At 43.5% G+C, this 16,583-nt stretch overlaps 1 protein-coding gene across 11 annotated transcripts; it reads right to left on the bottom strand.

The window, feature by feature from the left end:
• Positions 1 to 567: 567 nt before the first annotated feature.
• Positions 568 to 15,535, bottom strand: BRAT1 (BRCA1 associated ATM activator 1). 11 transcript variants are annotated; one of them, XM_024102325.3, is made up of 14 exons: positions 15,404 to 15,535; positions 14,141 to 14,285; positions 13,520 to 13,674; positions 9,677 to 9,824; positions 8,293 to 8,665; positions 8,058 to 8,177; positions 7,063 to 7,154; positions 6,234 to 6,352; positions 5,395 to 5,581; positions 4,874 to 4,947; positions 3,918 to 4,020; positions 3,484 to 3,582; positions 2,258 to 2,436; positions 568 to 2,064 (listed from the first exon to the last, which is right to left on the bottom strand). In XM_024102325.3, the coding sequence occupies exons 2-14, from the start codon at positions 14,265 to 14,267 to the stop codon at positions 1,327 to 1,329; spliced, it is 2,514 nt and encodes an 837-aa protein (XP_023958093.2). In that variant the 5' UTR covers positions 14,268 to 14,285; positions 15,404 to 15,535; the 3' UTR covers positions 568 to 1,326. The 11 variants fall into 11 exon arrangements, with proteins under 11 accessions (XP_023958093.2, XP_023958095.2, XP_023958094.2 ...); XM_024102327.3 differs by having other exon boundaries at positions 9,677 to 9,821; XM_024102326.3 differs by having other exon boundaries at positions 15,409 to 15,534.
• Positions 15,536 to 16,583: the final 1,048 nt, after the last annotated feature.

Genomic DNA, 16,583 nt, shown 5'->3' with positions numbered 1-16,583 from the left:
TGAATTGAGACCCTCTCCTCCTGAGACACTGCAGCTGGATGAGAGCTTCAGTATCCTCCATTAGCCTAAACTGAATGGCGTGTTCTTACCTTGCCAGCCAGGAATGGTATAGTTTGACATCGGTGCTCAAGGGGCTTAGGTACAGTTTGACACTGTTGCCATGGCTGCGCTGTTTCACTATAGAGGAGAGGTTTTAATGTAGTGTCGCTTCTTGGGCTGCTGAAGTTGTAAACTACAAATTTCCCCCAAGCTGCTTTCTAAAAGCTGTCAAATTGTCCTCAGAAAGCACCTCTGCCACTTTGGGTACAGCTGCTACATTTCTAATTAAGGAGGTTTGTTGACTTGGATGAGGCAAACCGAAGTCTGACACTGACATTTTAGCTTTGGCAGCTGGAGCTTTTAGATGCCTTCTCCCACTGGGAGTCATTCCAGCTTTTCTGAAATGGGGACTAGAGCATGCTGAAGGCTTAGCAACTGCAATTGCCCCAGCATCACTGAAATGCAAGTGTATTGCACCTAGCATCTCATCTTCTCCCTAGGAACCTATGCAGGAAGAAGTAAGAAACATTTTTGCCAATATAATTTTTAATTGATCTCCTGCCATAGTTACAGGAAATGTTCAAATCACTGACGTCATGACTCTTCCCTAAATGTTCTCCTCTGCCTCTAGGCCCTTCACTATAGCAAGGACTCTGATTTTAGAGTGGTAGTGTAGACAAAGCAAAAATGGATAGATCCCTTTTAAAACCAGTCTACTTGAATCAGCTTTCAGCAAGTTTAACCAACCAGGCTATAAAAAAGAGTTTATAGATTTCTTTACCTTGTTTACACCAGCACTCTAAATCAGTTTTAAAACTTTTTTTTTTTGGGGGGGGGGGGGGGGCAATTCTCTATGGCTTTACATGAGGGTATATTAAAATGAAACAGATGCTTTTTTGGACTTTCTTTTAAAAAAAGCTTTGGGCAGTGACTACAGAGTCTGAATTCATACAAACCCTGTGTTTAACAATCACTTGTTAAAATACATTGTATTCTAGTTCCCTGGCTGCACCTCTTAAATACTCTCTCATTTAAATTCCTTGCATTCTGGGTCACAGCTAGCAAGGACAACATGCCACTAACAACTGTCTAACCTGTTTGACAGCTAGCCAAGTTGTCATCCTCACTGTTCAGACCAGTCCAAGACAGAGTCCTCCTCTTGGGACTGTCTTTAAGTTTCCCCTTTTGCAAGGCCTGGTTTCTACTCTTGGGTAGCAAATAACTTCTCCTGCAGCCAGATACCTGTTTGGAATGGCTTCTGATCTGAGCAAGAACCTGCCCCTGACTTTAATAGCAGTCAGCTTCATTCTCCTCCAAGGTCCCCACAGTGGCCAGGATGTCCTGCAAGAGGGACTGAGGGCTTTTCTCAATGTGGTCACTACTTCTGTTCAGAGACCTGTGCAGCCCTTCTAAGTCCACTGTTCTCAAAACCAGCAGCACACCGTTTGGGTCTTGGGATCCAGCCTCATCAGCATCACCTCTGGGACAGGGCTTGGCACAGGAACTCCATCTCCTCAGAGTCTCTTCTAACCAAGCAATACCACGCGCTTCTGTAGACAAGCCTGCACTCGTTCCTTCCTTCAGGCTGCTCTCATCACAGAGCTCAGCTTTCAAGGCAATGAGGATATCGCAGGCTTTCTGAGCCACTGGCCTGTCACAGTCACACAAAGCACCAAACAGGAACTCAAACAGTTTCACCTGGCAGAATATCTGCAGAGACTCACTCAGATGAGTGGAGCGGGTGGCAGAGGATAAGACAGCAGCATATGGGCATGCAGCAAGGCCAAGCCGTCCAAGTAGTTGGGCAGAGAAAACTTCAGCCAGTTCCAAACCACCAGCTTTAACTTCCCAGTCTAAGTCACTGTTCACAGCTTGGAGCACACTGGAGACAAACTGCTCAGTGTCTTTCAGTACATCTGGGTGGCCTTCTCTCAGCCAGTCAATGAAGACACTGATCACAGCTCTTCTAGGAAAGCCCTCTGAGTCTGTTGATAAGATTTCTTTAAGTTGTGCTACAATGCTTTTCTAAGAATGAGAAAACAAGGAGGGAATATGTTTAAAGAAATGGAAACTCTTGGCTAAAGAATTCAAAACACTCCAGTTTCTCTCTAGTGCTTCAGCATCTTAGTTAATGGCTGCAAAATCTCCTATTTGCTCATGGGAAGTTCTACTAGATTCTGCTGTGGGTTAAACAAGGGTCATCTTCCCCCTCCCTTACCTCTTTGACATTTCCATTTTCTACACCAGGCTTCTTTGAGATGAGATGGGTGAGGAAGGACAGCTGTCCCATGGCTGTCACAGCACTTGCTCTCACGTAACTCTCTGGGTCCTCAAGAAGATCCTCTGTGAGCTTGGGCACCTCCGAAGAGAAGAGAACTTGCCTGAACCCCTCCTTCTCTGTAAATATACAGCAGTCCAAAGAAAGGCTTTATTCCTCTATCCAGCCAAACTGTTTCCAATGCAAACAGCCCCTCGTCTTACCAGGATGTCTGCTGCCTGCAGAATGAGTTGAGCTGCTATGGAGACAAGACAACTGCCGGTAAGAGCACAGATGCGCTACCACAGGCTTGTTGAATTCCAGTCAAACCCCAACCCTCCCAGTTGTTAGAGCTCTCAAAATCTACTTGCCATTGGTGTGCATGCAAATGAACCTCTCCCTGGAAAGTGGGAATTTCCTCTCAGCTTGCTGAATTTAGGCTTTTATTTAAAAATGAATGTCTAGCCCTGATGGTTTTAAAGAACCTACCCAACACACGTTGAATAACTGACAGTGCCAGTGAGGGGTCTGCAGGTCCCATGAAGCAGGTGTGAACTGCTCAAGGCCCAAAGCCAGAGGCTGTGTGCTAGGACAAGCAGCTGGGTTGTGCACTGGAGAGTTCCACTTTGGTTTGGGGACAGAAGTAGGGAAAAGAAAATTCTCTCCTCTCTGCCATCAAACAGGAACTGAGCTACTGTGGGGTTAACTATCCTGGCCTCAGAGCTGGGCCTCTGCCGTGTAAGGGGCGGAATGGAGGGTGAATCTGCAGTGGGCAGAAAGCCCCTTGTGCAAGCCCCCCAAATCCTGCTCCACTGCCAGCTCAGTGAAACCTTATCCATTCCACTTCGAGACACTGGTGGAAGAGGGGGACGTTATTATTTGCCTTTAACAGATATGAACTGCCTCCCTACATACCTCATTGTTTTACTGCCTCCTAGTCAGATTCCTTAAAACTGCTCTGTCTGGAACTTCAGGAGGACTCAGCACTTGGACCACAGTGGGAAAGTAGGATAAACCTACTGGATGACTTGTCAGGGTTTCTCATGGCTTAGGCCACTCAAAAGTGTTGGGTGCGATGGGTTTGTTTTTGCAAGTAGGTGAGTTTGCAGGCTAAGGTTTTTTGGGTATTAAATGCTTGGATGTGGTGATAAGCCTCAAATCTAAAATGTTACTTTCTCTGCACTTACCTCTCAGATGCTTAACCAGGAGGGTGAGAAATTCCAGGGCAGAGTCCCGTACTTCCCAGTAAGGGCTGCACAAACGCTTCTGCAGCACCAGAAACAGATCTGCACATGGCAAGCAATAGGTTTAGATCAACAGGAAGGGAACAAGTCAGGAATAGCAATTTTTTTTTTGTTAAACATTAGCATCCTTTAAATCATCATATGCAACATCTTTTACTGCTGTTGCATACTTCCTTCAGAGATCCCTAGCACATCTTATTGGACACTGCTCCAACAGTTGTGTTATATGTAAGTATATGTGCACCTAATATAGGGATTGTGAAAGACAGGCAGAGTAGCAGTTCTATACGAGCTACTTCTCTGCTGGAACTATTTGCCCATTACTTCTGGAATACTTTATGCCATTAGTTTGACTTTACCCCCAACAGTTTCCTTACCTTGGAGAAACTGCTCAGTCTGTTGCCAGTGATCCTTGGAGCTGGGTGCCTCTGACAAACTCACCAGCCATTTGAGTGTTGCTTGAAATGACTTCTTCAGAACCTAGAACACGACGAAGCAGGGCTACAGCAATCCGAGGGAGGCTGCCCTTCTAATATTCACTTCACAAGGAGGCTTTTTTTTTTTTTGCATTTACACTGGATAACATTTGCTGAGTCTTCTCAATTGCAGCCAAACTGCTAGGGATAACAACCCAGCATCATTTATCATCAAGAACTAGGCTGCTGGTAAACATTGCCTAGATCAAGAATCCAATGGTGCCTACTTGTTTTCCTAGCAGGCTCCTGGAACATGGCTACTCTTAATACCAGCTTCCGGGGGAGGGATAGCTCAGTGGTTTGAGCTTTGGCCTGCTAAACCCAGGGTTGTGAGTTCAATCCTTGAGGGGGCCACTTGGGAATCTGGGGCAAAATCAGTACTTGGTCCTGCTAGTGAAGGCAGGGGGCTGGACTCGATGATCTTTCAAGGTCCCTTCCAGTTCTAGGAGATAGGATATCTCCATTATTTTTTTTTTTTTTTTTTTTTTTTTTTAATTTTCCAGAGTCTCGACCAGCAGGAAATCTCAGCAATGCAATAATGTAATACCAAAAACACTGGCAAACCCAGGACCAAGTACTAGAAACCCCAAGATTGAGGGAAGTGTGGTGACACACTACTCTTGGGTACAATAACTCCTGTTTCCTTTCAAGGATATTGAACACAGTCAGTTGTATAATGGCTTAATCACATTTCTTGAGCCACTTCCTCTGTCACTCAGAGCTGAGACAGGGGCCTCTTAAGATGTTCCAGTACAGTTGTTTGTGGTGTCAAACGGTTTCTCAGAACCACATCCTAATGACACTAGAATTACTGTTTTAGTAAACTATCATTTCTGTGGTTTGTTTTCTGTACTTACAGTAGGACTGGTATCTGGACTTTTCAGGTATGCAAGGAGGATGTCAAATACACTTCCGATGAATACACTGGGGCCTGAAACACAGGAAAAATGATAGCCAACGATCAATACTAATCAGAAAAAAAAGAGACGAATCAACTCTTGAAATATCAATATTTATTATAGAACTATTTGTAGGGGAGGAAAGCAAGTGTAATTCCACTAAACAGCAAAATACATTATGTCGGAAAGCAGCGGAGAAGAGGAATAGCCTACCTATAAAAACTGCTTTCATCACTAATTGCTCTAACTTACCAACAGTAATGAAGATTCATTGGTGAAGTTGATGTATGGGCTGAGAAGCCCAGAACTGAACAAACTTGGGAACCGGATTGTTCTTATACCTCAAAATGGTGGACCCAGACCCAGAGGCTGAGAGAGAAAATGGGTACAGGACACTTTGCACTGCTACAAATCTAGAATGGCTACAAGTTCCAGAAATAAGTAAATACACTGAAGCATAAAACGTGGAAAACACTCACTTTCCCAGTGAGAGAGCGCTCCCAGGATGTCAAGTGCTGACCGCTGAACTCTGAAGCAACCAATCAGGATTCTACTGATCTTGTTTCCCAGACAGGATGCTGGAGTCGCAAGGCCAATACAGAATTGCAATATTGTCACTACAGACTGTAGCAAAGGTATATGGGGCAAATCCACTGGCAAGCAGGTCTGAGAGAGAAAGCAGATACGTTTCTAGCAAATACCTCATGCATGTGTTTGTATATATGTAGTGTATGTATTTTTATATTACAAGAGAAGTTGGAGAGGATGGGCAGAAACCTGTTTCATTCTAATGTGGCATCATCCCTGTGGTATCACAAGTCTGATAGTTATGAACAGGTTCCCTCCCACACCCCAAAAAGCTATTGCACAAATGAGGGAGGGTTACTATTAGGACTAGAGAAAGCAATTTAACAGGGTTTACAATAGATGAGACGTCAGAATCTGAAAGAAAACTTATGAATAGAAACTTCTGCAGTGCTAGATGGCAAACTTGGTATGGGTGGGTGAAGGAGGAAAGATGATCATCTCTCTGCCATCACTGACATGTGGTGGACAGTAGCCTCAAATCCACTGTTATGGTTGTGATGCATAAGCTAAGTGCAGCCTTCTTTTAAAGCTTAACTATGCCTGTTCTGCGAGTGAGGTAGAAGCAAGATGGGAGAAGAGGGTAGTAGATTTCTTCTTTAACTAGATGTGTCACCAGTGGAAAGTCCCTACTGCCAACCTTTCTCCGTGTTCTGTTTGGTTGCAGATTTTCACAATAAGGCCTATCTTAATGAAATCTTTCAAGTAACCCATTCCTTCCCCAGACCACTACCAGGTACTGCAGCTCCTCCAGATGAGTCAACGTCTGACACAGGAGGCTAGCACAAGAGGATCTGCAGGACAGAAGAGTTTCAACAGTGGCAGAATCATTCACAGACCTATTCAGCAAACCTGGAGATGGAAAGGAGAAGAGACCTGAGGTTAGCATAGGACAGCAATGGGTTTGAAATAGAGACGGCAACAGAGTTTTAAGTAAAGGAAGGAATAGATTTAGTGCCATCCTTCACTGAAGAATAAGACCCTGTCCTCAGCAGGATACTGTATACCAGGGATCAGCAACGTTGGGCACGCGGCTCGCCAGGGTAAGCCCCTTGGCGGGCCAGCCTGGTTTGTTTACTTGCCGCGTCCGCAGGTGCGGCCGATCGCGGCTCCCACTGGCCGCGGTTCACTGCTCCCACTGGCCGCGGTTCGCTGCTCCAGGCCAATGGGGGCTGCGGGAAGCAGCAGCCAGCACATCCCTCATCCCGCACCGCTTCCCGCAGCCCCCATTGGCCTGGAGTGGCGAACCGCGGCCAGTGGGAGCCGCGATCGGCCAAACCTGTGGACGCGGCAAGTAAACAAACTGGCCCGGCCCGCCAGGGGGATTACCCTGGTGGGCCGCGGGCCAAATGTTGCCGATCCCTGCTGTATACTCTGGCAGCTATATCACAAACACTGCTTCTTGACTTTAGTCTCACTTTTACACAACAGTTGTTACTTCAATTGTTCGCTTCCCCCCACTCATGAAAGATACAACTCATACCCCCATTCCTTCTGGATACAGTCTTGTCCTTTATAGGCAGATTGGTTGTTTATCCTTCACTTGTCTATAACTATTATACCTGGATATTCCAAGGGTTGGGAGGCTGCTTTCAGAACACAGTCCATTGGTTGAAGCAGAACACTCAGAGCTTGGATCTTTACTGCCTGTGGGCTTCAAAGGAAGAAGTAGCAGTGAACAGACAACACTTCGTTCTCCCTGAGTGTCTGCCCCCAAATTCTGATTAGTAAATTCATAACAATTCACAAGAGTAGATTCTTTCAGCCTTAAATCAGGCTGGTACTGGTGGGAGAGTATCACGTTGCCATGTGTGCCAAGCTCTGTCCCAAGCTTCCTGCGCTAAGCCAGGAGAGGAAGGAGAAAGGTCTTTTTGGTTTTCAAGCAATGTCACTGCAATAGAGCTGACTGGTTTTGGTGGGAAGTTTTCCAAGAGAGGGGGCAGAATCCCGGGTGACCACCTTCCCATCTAAACAATGTCATATACTCAGAGTGTAGGCATCACTTAACCTGCAACACTGGATCATGTGCACCCAATAATTCTCTCCTATTTATAATAAATTAAATTAATTGCTCCTCACATTTCTGGTTTAGATAGAAGTCCCTAGAGCAACGATGGTGATTTCTGCTGGCAAGCAGAGAGGGTACTTCTATTAGACAGCATATGTGAAGGGGAAGGAAATAGAGGGAAGTAGTGTTTGAGTTGCACTCAAGATAATGCCTACTCTGAATGTTTGTTTTTGCTTTCTAGCGCCAAAGTTAAGTTTGTCATTCCGACCCTAGAGGCTGGCTGACTGTAGGTGGGATTTGAGAGCATGTACAGGGCATTTGCTTCTCCTGTTCCTCGTGTTTGGAACTGGACTGTCAAACCATCAGCATGTGCAACTCCTGGACACACTTTCTGTCCCATTGGCAGTGAGTTGCACCACAAAGTTTCCCTCCTCCTATAGAAGAACACTGACAATCAGAAAGGGACTTGACAACTTATTAAAAGATTTGCAGAATAATATTCCAAGAACGTAAGAAAGCTTTTTAAAGTTTGATACCAACAATTCATACCATTCCTGAAGCTTCAGTACTCCCACTGCCAAACGACCAACTTGAGCTGGGTTTAAGTGCTCCAGAGCACACGTTACTGATGTCCACAGGCTACATTCAGGGCAGCTAAACACAGGAGACCTAGAAAGAAAGAAGTGTTAACATATTTTTGGGGAACACCTTGGAAAAGACAACCACATTTCTTGTAATATTTTAGACAGTACTGCATGAATCCAGGTTCCAAAGAGGTCTTTACCTTGCCATGCTAAGGAAAAGGTCCACCAGTGAGTGCCCGGCATGGACTGGCTCCTCCTCCAAGAGATATACAATTGGCTCTGATAGCCGTGACCAAAGTACTTCAGTCCACAGATCATGACAGCATCCAAACACACTAGTTAGCAGCTTCAAGGATTGCTTGATACGAGAGGCAGAGTTGGATTTAAGGGACTCTTCAATGTGCACTATAAGCTTTTGAGCACATATTGGCCAATCACAGTCCTTTATATTTTCAGGTTTAGTCTGGAATGACTGTAGAGAGAAGGTAAGCATGTGCACTAAAAGCTGATTGGCAGCTGAAGCCACAAACAGGCTGGGGTCTCCCTGCAGAGTGAAGATCACCTCTATGGCTCCTATGTCAAAGGGAAAAAACAACAAAAAAGCCATGACACTCAAAGAAACAAGAGTTTTGTTGCAACTTGGAGACTTCATTGCAATCTGATCATGTGTCATCCTACTTCTGAGTAACTCACACAAGTTAAAATGAAAACAAAAACGTAATGTTACACATGAACAGACTGAGAAAAGTCAGTCTATCCATCATTGACCAAAGGAAATAAAAATGACAATGGCTGGCATTGTAAAATTTCTATTTTTCCAACTGTAAGATTATAGGGGCTGTGATAGACAGCTTATGCTCTCCCGCCAACATAGCGCAGTGCACACTACCACTGATGCCAGCCAAACTTATGTCATTCAGGATGTGTTACTGTGGTTTAAAGAGAATGAATAGAATCTTCAGGGTGTAGGAACTGACAGCTGGAGGAGGCCGTTAGTTTTAGTTTAGACTGATAAATTGATCTGAGTTAAGATGTTCTGTATATGTTAACTAGGTATCTAATAAAGACTATTATCAGCCATTAATTATTAAGACTAGTGGATTACTTGACTATAAAAGACAAATAGGATTGCTCACATTGAGTAAAATCTACAAGCCCAATTAAAAGTGTGGGGGAACGAAACCTGGGTTAATTTCCCTAGAGTACAATAATCCTGAACTATTTCTAATAGACTGCAAATAAGAATTTCTATTTTGAAGGCTTCTAATGCACTGTTTTTACTTTGCCTATTGGGTAAGTGTGTGTTTCTCCCTCCAACATGGAAGCTATTTTTTTTTATATTGAGGAACCTTAATACATATGTATGTGTAACAAAAATATAGCAATACAATTAACTTTTACAACAGCTTAAGTCCCTTCTGTCATTGTTTCCTCATTTTATTTTTCTCAAAGTAAAATAATGACATCTAAACAGAATATCCTACGACGATTCTGCTCATTTAACACTTAAGTGACAGATTACAATAGCCAAGGCACAGTAACGATTTAAGAAGTTAAAGAATACTGGCAAGAAACAGTGCTCACCACAGCTGCACAAAAAATGGAGGGCGCTCTGGTGCTGCACCATGCTGTGCACACCCTGGACCCAGCCGCTTCGCACAGATGCCTCTTCCCACAGAGCGCTGCTGAGAGGCCCCACCTCTCCAAAGAGACTGATCAACAGCTCCCTCTGCTGAGTCAAGACGAGAGAACAAGTAAACTATGCAGCAAGCAGTTTTGGGGTCTTGTAGATTAGCTGTATATATCAATTTGATAATAACTACCGCAGTGAAACCCTACCTAATTAAAACATTTAATAAAAGTGCTGTGCATATCTAGGAAAAACACCTGTCACATGCTTAACCGGGAGTGAGCAAAATGTTAACCATTTGAATGAGATTCTTAGAACTTTAGGAAAAATTCTAAGGCTATGACCACCCCATGAGGTTGTTTCCTAGCCAGGTGTTCTCTTCCCTGTAGGCCTCTATCTGACTTTAGAGCATACTCTACATTCAGATACCACCATACAAAACAAGGGGATTTAAAAAACGTATTTCCCTCATATTTGAGGCACACTGAGACTGCTGGGTCCCCACCCTATCCTACCCACAGGAAAAACTATGTTTCATTATTGCAATTTAAATTAAAAGGATCTTTCTGGGGAGATACTATTATCCAGCCACCACTGTAGGATGCTGTTAGAAGGTCACACACTACAAGGCACTTTAAAGATGAAAAACACTATATAAAATTATTATTATTGTGTGCTATTATTCGAAGCACATCATATGGCAGAGACAAGAAAGTGGTGACTCCATTAAGTCAGAATTCCCATGGTTTAGTAGGTTTAAGTCTGTCTTACTGTATTAATATTTGGCATGTACTAGCTACTTTGTCTGAAGCATGTATACTCTAAGAAAGTTTTCACAAATTAAACCTCTGCCCAAAATGTGTTTAGATCACTGTTACTTTAGTGTAGATTGAATGAGAGATACTTGTGTATACCATGGCTTTACAGGGTTTATTTTCCTCCTTCCACAATGCACCCGTTTTGAGAAAAGCATCCTGGAGCCTGGTTAGTCTGACCTCTTGTATATCACAGAGCACTAAATTTCACCCAGTTATCACTGTATTAAGCCGAATAACTTGCGTCTGGCTAAAGCATATCTTCCAGAAAGGCACTCAGTTTTGATCCGAAGACATCAAGAGATTGAGAATTCATTACTTCCCCTACTTTGTAGTTTGTTCCAGTGGTTAATCACACTCATTGTTAAATTTATGCCTAATTTCTAATTTAATCTGTCTGACTTCTGTTTCCAGCCATTGGTTCTTGTTATGCATTTGTCTGCTAGATTAAAGAGGCCTTTAGTACACAGTTCTTTCTTCCCATGACAGCACTTAAATAATGTAATCAAGTCACCCTCAGTCGTCTTTTTGATAAGCTAAACAGATTGAACTCTTTCAGTCTCTAACTGTAAAGTATTTTCTCCTGTCCTTTGAATAATTCTTGCAGTTCTCTTCAATGCCCTCTTTAAACCACTTTTTTTTTTTTTTTTTTAAATGTGGACACCAAGACTGGACGTAGTATTCTAGTATTGGTCTCACTAAAGACTGTACAGAGGGGTAAAATCACCTCCCTACTCCCTTATTTGTACAGCCATGGATCACATTAGTCCTCTTGCCACAGCATCACACTGGGAGCTCATGTTCAGTTGCTTATCCTTTGAGCCCTAAATCCTTTTCAGAGTCACTGCTTTCCAAGATACAGCCCCCCCATTCTGTAGATATGGCTTGCATGCCTTGTCCCTAGATGTATAACTTTGCATTTGACTGTATTAAAACCCATTTTGTTTGAATGGGTCAGGTTACCAAGTGATCCAGATCACTCTGTATGACTGCCCTGTCCTCACTGTTATTTACCACTCCACCTCTTTGTCACCTGTAAGTTTGACCAGTAATTTTTTATATTTACATCCAGATCACTGAATGCATTGAACAGTATCAGATCTAGTACAGATCCCTATGGAACCCTACTAGAAACACTCCCATGTGATGATGCCCCATTGAAAACTACTTTTTGAGATCTGTCAGTTAGCCAGTAGATCCATTTAGTGTGCTCCTTTTATATGGTATAGTGCTAATTTTGTAAATAATGTCATGTGGTAGAAGTCAAATGCCTTAAAGTCTAAGTATATTACATCTACAGAGTTACCTTATCAACTACACTTTTAATTGCAGAAGAATTAAATCAGATTCATTTAACAAGACCTGTTTTCCATAAAACCAGGTTGACTTACACTACTTATATTCTTAACTTTTGATTTTTATCAACTGAATTCCATAATTAGCTTTTCCATTATTTTGCCTGGAATTCATGTCAGCTTAACTAGCCTATCGCTACTCAAGTCACCCCACTTGCCTTTTTTAATATTAGGATAACATTAGCACTCTTCCAGTCTTTTGGATTTTCCCCACTATTCCAAGATTTATGAAAATCAATACCAGCATATCACAGATCTGCTCAGCCAATGCTTTTAGGACTCTACAGGCAAGTTATGTAGACCTGCAGATTTAAAAATGTGTCTGCCTCGTAGATGTTGTCTAACATCCTCTTCAGTTGCTAATGAACTGGAAAGTACTTCATATGATACAAGTACATAATGCTGCTTCTTTCCAAATACAGAACAGAAATATTTATTGAACACTTCTGTCTTTTGTGCGTTATTAAAAATGTTAACATCTCATCTAGAAATGGGCCTATATCATTGCTCAGATGTCTTTTGTTCCTAATATACTTATTGTTCTTTGCCCTGCCGGCCATTGAGTGTCCTCTAAAGTCTTTAGTTTCTCTTATCAATTTACTACACTTCGTAACTTTTAATTTATATTGATTACTATTTCCCCTTTTTAATATATTGCCTTTTTATTTCTAATTGCTGCCTGTACTTCACCACTGAAGCAGCATGGGCTTTTAGCCAAAGTTGTCCTCTTTCTTGAATGAGGAATCATCATTTTCTGGCCATCTTAAACTCTTCTTAAACAGAATTCCCAATTTTCATTCACATTTTTCTGTCTACGTTTTCCTCCCAGTCAATTTTGCTCAATTTTTCTCAGCCTTGGAAATTAGCTCTTTTGAAGCAGCCCATAAATATATTACTGGTTGGTGCTGTCTTATGTTTGCCTATGTTGACTATAAGTAAATCATGATCACTGGTCTGTAGGTAACCACCAACTTTCAGTGAGTAATTAATTCATTTTTATCCATCAGCCTGAGGTCCAAAATAGTGAGCTCACAGGGGATGCAATACTTTGTGCTAAAAGGTCATGTGTGGTTTTTATAAAATGTGTTTTGGTAGCACATTGTAAAGCAGAGTTCTGACACGAAGCTATGTAAATTAACTGATTAATTTTGAATGATAGTATATAACCAGAATTGAGGAAATGCAAAGTTAAAACCCACTGAAGATAGTACCTGCATAGGAGCATGCACACACAACTCTTTGAAAACAGTTTACTTATTGTCACATGCCTCAAAAGAGATCAACAAACGTGAGACAGTCATACAAGCGGTCATTCTATATTCAGTTTTGGGGCTGAGACATGTCATTTCTCTTTCCCTCTCCCAAGCATTTGACAGCTATGTTCTGCATACATACACTGTTGCATGCAAGGATGAGCAAGTAGCGGCTTTTACTGCCTTTTGTCTGCTCTGACAATCCCATAGAGTGAATCTAGCAACAGGACTCAATGCTTGAATGACTTCAGGATTGGAATGTTCTTACTAGAAAATAACCCTACATAACTATGGTTGTATTTTATTAAGGTGAGGTCGACAAAAGCTGAGTAGTGGAAGTGCTTCTGTGATTAGTCGCTTAAGCCTTAACTTACCTGTAAATACTGGAAGCAGCTTTCAGAGGCTGCGAATATCCCTGTTAATCTCAGAATAAAGGAAAGAGTGCTAGAACTTGGATCCTTCAGTTTCAGCACACACGTGATGAGCTCTGTCAAGCATGGATTCTCCTGTAACAGCAGCAGGCTAGATTCTGGGGAAGAAATATCCATGGAAGGTAGAGCAACAATTGACTATCATTTCTAGGACATCTCTTTATTTTGTATTACAGTTCTAGCAGGTTCACCTAAAAACCAACAAGAGTAAAGTGTACCCACTTAGTTGTCAGTTGGACAAGGATTCAGAAGGGTTTAAAGCACCAGCCCTTTTACAGACCTTAATTAATATTTTATTAGATTAAGAATCTCCGCCACTTACAAGGAGTGAAACAAAACTTCACTTGTAAAGCTTTTCTGTGTTCTTTTTACAGTATGAAAGTGTCCAGACAGCACCCTCCAAACTGAGGGAAGCTTCTATCACCCTCAGACAACCTACCATTTTATTAAAAACCTAGAGGTACAACCAAGTGGTATGTACAATATTAATTCTCCTTAAACACATCTATGATGATCCCTCTGGCTGTCAAGAGGCATAGGCCAAATCAAGAGAGCCAGAATTACCTGTTTCAGTCAGAGTCTTAAACCAGTCCAGAAATTTCTCTAGAAAGGTGTCATCTGCAACAAGTTGCCTTGAGTCTGCTAGAACTGCACAAACAGAAGGCAGGAGCTGAGAACATTCCCTGTCCATTATGCATCTGGTTTTCTTCTGGTAAAAGAATGTGAGAAACAAACTCAGTGGAAGTGCATCTCCATAACAAGGTAACATTGAAAGTCAATTAGGGAGGTACAAGGTAGACACACTTTGCTGTGAAATCTAAGGGCTTGTCTACACTACCCACCGGATCGGCAGGCAGCGATTGATCCAGCAGGGGTCGACTGATGCAATAAATTGACCGCTGGGCACTCTCCCATCGACTCCGGGACTCCACTGAAACGAGAAGCACAAGCGGAGTCGACGGGGGAGCGTCAGCTGTCGACTTACTGCAGTAAGTAGATCTAAGTATGTTGACTTCAGCTACACTATTCACATAGCTGAAGTTGCATATCTTAGATCGACCCTGCGTGGTAGTGTAGACAAGTCTTAAGAGAGACAGTGCTTTACATCTGAAAGCCTGCAACTGAATCTGGGAACAAGCAGCATTTATTCTGCTGCCTTTAGCCTCAAAGTGCTTTACAAACATTAAATCATGCTTTCTATGTGACTCCCACTATTTCAGGAGCCAGAATGATGTAAAGATATAGGACCAAATCCTCAAAGGCAGTGGGTCTCAAACTTTTTTACTGGCGACCCCTTTCACACAGCAAGCCTCTGAGTGCGACCCCCCCCCCCAATAAATTAAACACACTTGTTTTTATATTTAACACCATTATAAATGCTGGAGGCAAGCGGGGTTTGGGGTGGAGGTTGACAGCTCACGACCCCCCATATAATAACCTCGTGACCCCCAGTTTGAGAACCCCTGCTCAAAGGGATCCCAAATAAATACCGCTGAGGACCTGGCCCACAGACGCTCTCAGCGAGCGGGCTGAGCCAGCTACCCACAGCCGATCCGCAGGCTCCCCGGAGCCCAGCTGTCCGCGCTTTGGCTCCAGGCACAGGGGGAGAGGAAAGCCTGCCGCCCCAGGGCTCCCTCCACATCTAGGGGGCGGCCAGCACCATCCCGCCGACTCAGCGCGGGCCCCGCTCCAGCCGACCTCCCCCTGCAGCGCCGGGGGAGCGCCCGGCCCACGCCACTCGCCCGCTGCAGGAGCGGCCCGCAGGGCAGGGCAGGGCAGGTCTCCTCCCGGAAGCCCCGAGCAGGGGAATGGGGCTAAGGCACCCACCTCACCCCAAACAGCGCCGGCTTCTCCCCTTCAGACCGGCCGCCAACCACGCCTCCCACCTACTGTCGTAAAACGGCGCAGAGGCGGAATAGCCAAGGGGCGGAGCTACGGGACTATAGGGGCGGGGCGGTGGGAGGCTGTACAGGGGGGTTTCTCGGGGTAAAATTATACCGACAGTGGGGGACGGGCGTTTCTGCGCACAAATGTGCACTGGTATTAACTAAAGTGGTGCAGACGCAGAGCCCTGTGTGGACACGCTTTACTGGTTTGAGAGCGATCATAGCAATTTTCATCAGTAGCAGCAAGCTATGGCGCTCTGTCAGGTTTAAATCAATGTCAGAGTGCCTGTACGCTGCCACTTTATCTTTATCTGGCTTCACTGAATAAAAGGGGGGAGAGGGGGATTTGTATTGGAAGAGCTGTCTCCATGCGTCTGACAAAAGCTTATGCTCCAATACGTCTGTTAGTCTATAACAGGGGTAGGCAACCTATGGCACGTGTGCCGAAGGCGGCACGCAAGCTGATTTTCAGTAGCACTCACACTGCCCGGGTCCTGACCACCAGTCCGGGGGGGCTCTGCATTTTAATTTAATTTTAAATGAAGCTTTTTAAACATTTTTAAAACCTTGTTTACTTTATATACAACAATAGTTTAGTTATATATTATAGACTTATAGAAAGACACCTTCTAAAAACGTTAAAATATATTACTGGCACGCGAAACCTTAAATTAGAGGGAATAAATGAAGACTCGGCACACCACTTCTGAAAGGTTGCCGACCACTGGTCTATAAGTTGCCACAGGACTCTTTGTTGCTTTTTACATCTCCAGTTAGCTATCACAAGGTAAAATCCTAGAGGAGACAAGGCAAGTTTTTCCCCTGATGTTCCTAGTCAAGATGAGCCCCAATGAGCACTGTAGGAATATCCCATAAGGGTATAAACTATACTGGTGTGAGGCAGCTTATACTGATATAACTGTGTCCACACGAGGGATTGTATCAATTTAGCTATATTGTTAGACTATCACACTTCTAACTGAAATAGTTAAAGCTATTAAAAAAATGTGTGTAGCCTAGGCCTATTTGTTGGCAGCTATGCACAGGGTTCTTCACAAACAGTTAAGCTTCACTTATGCAGCAGGAGGCTTGAGAGGTAGAGGGGACCTAAAGATCATATA

Source organism: Chrysemys picta, chromosome 10 (genome assembly GCF_011386835.1).
Source record: "Chrysemys picta bellii isolate R12L10 chromosome 10, ASM1138683v2, whole genome shotgun sequence".
Lineage (NCBI taxonomy): Eukaryota > Metazoa > Chordata > Testudines > Emydidae > Chrysemys > Chrysemys picta.
Note: the sequence above shows the minus strand (reverse complement) of the source record. Positions and strands in the feature narration are given on the sequence as shown.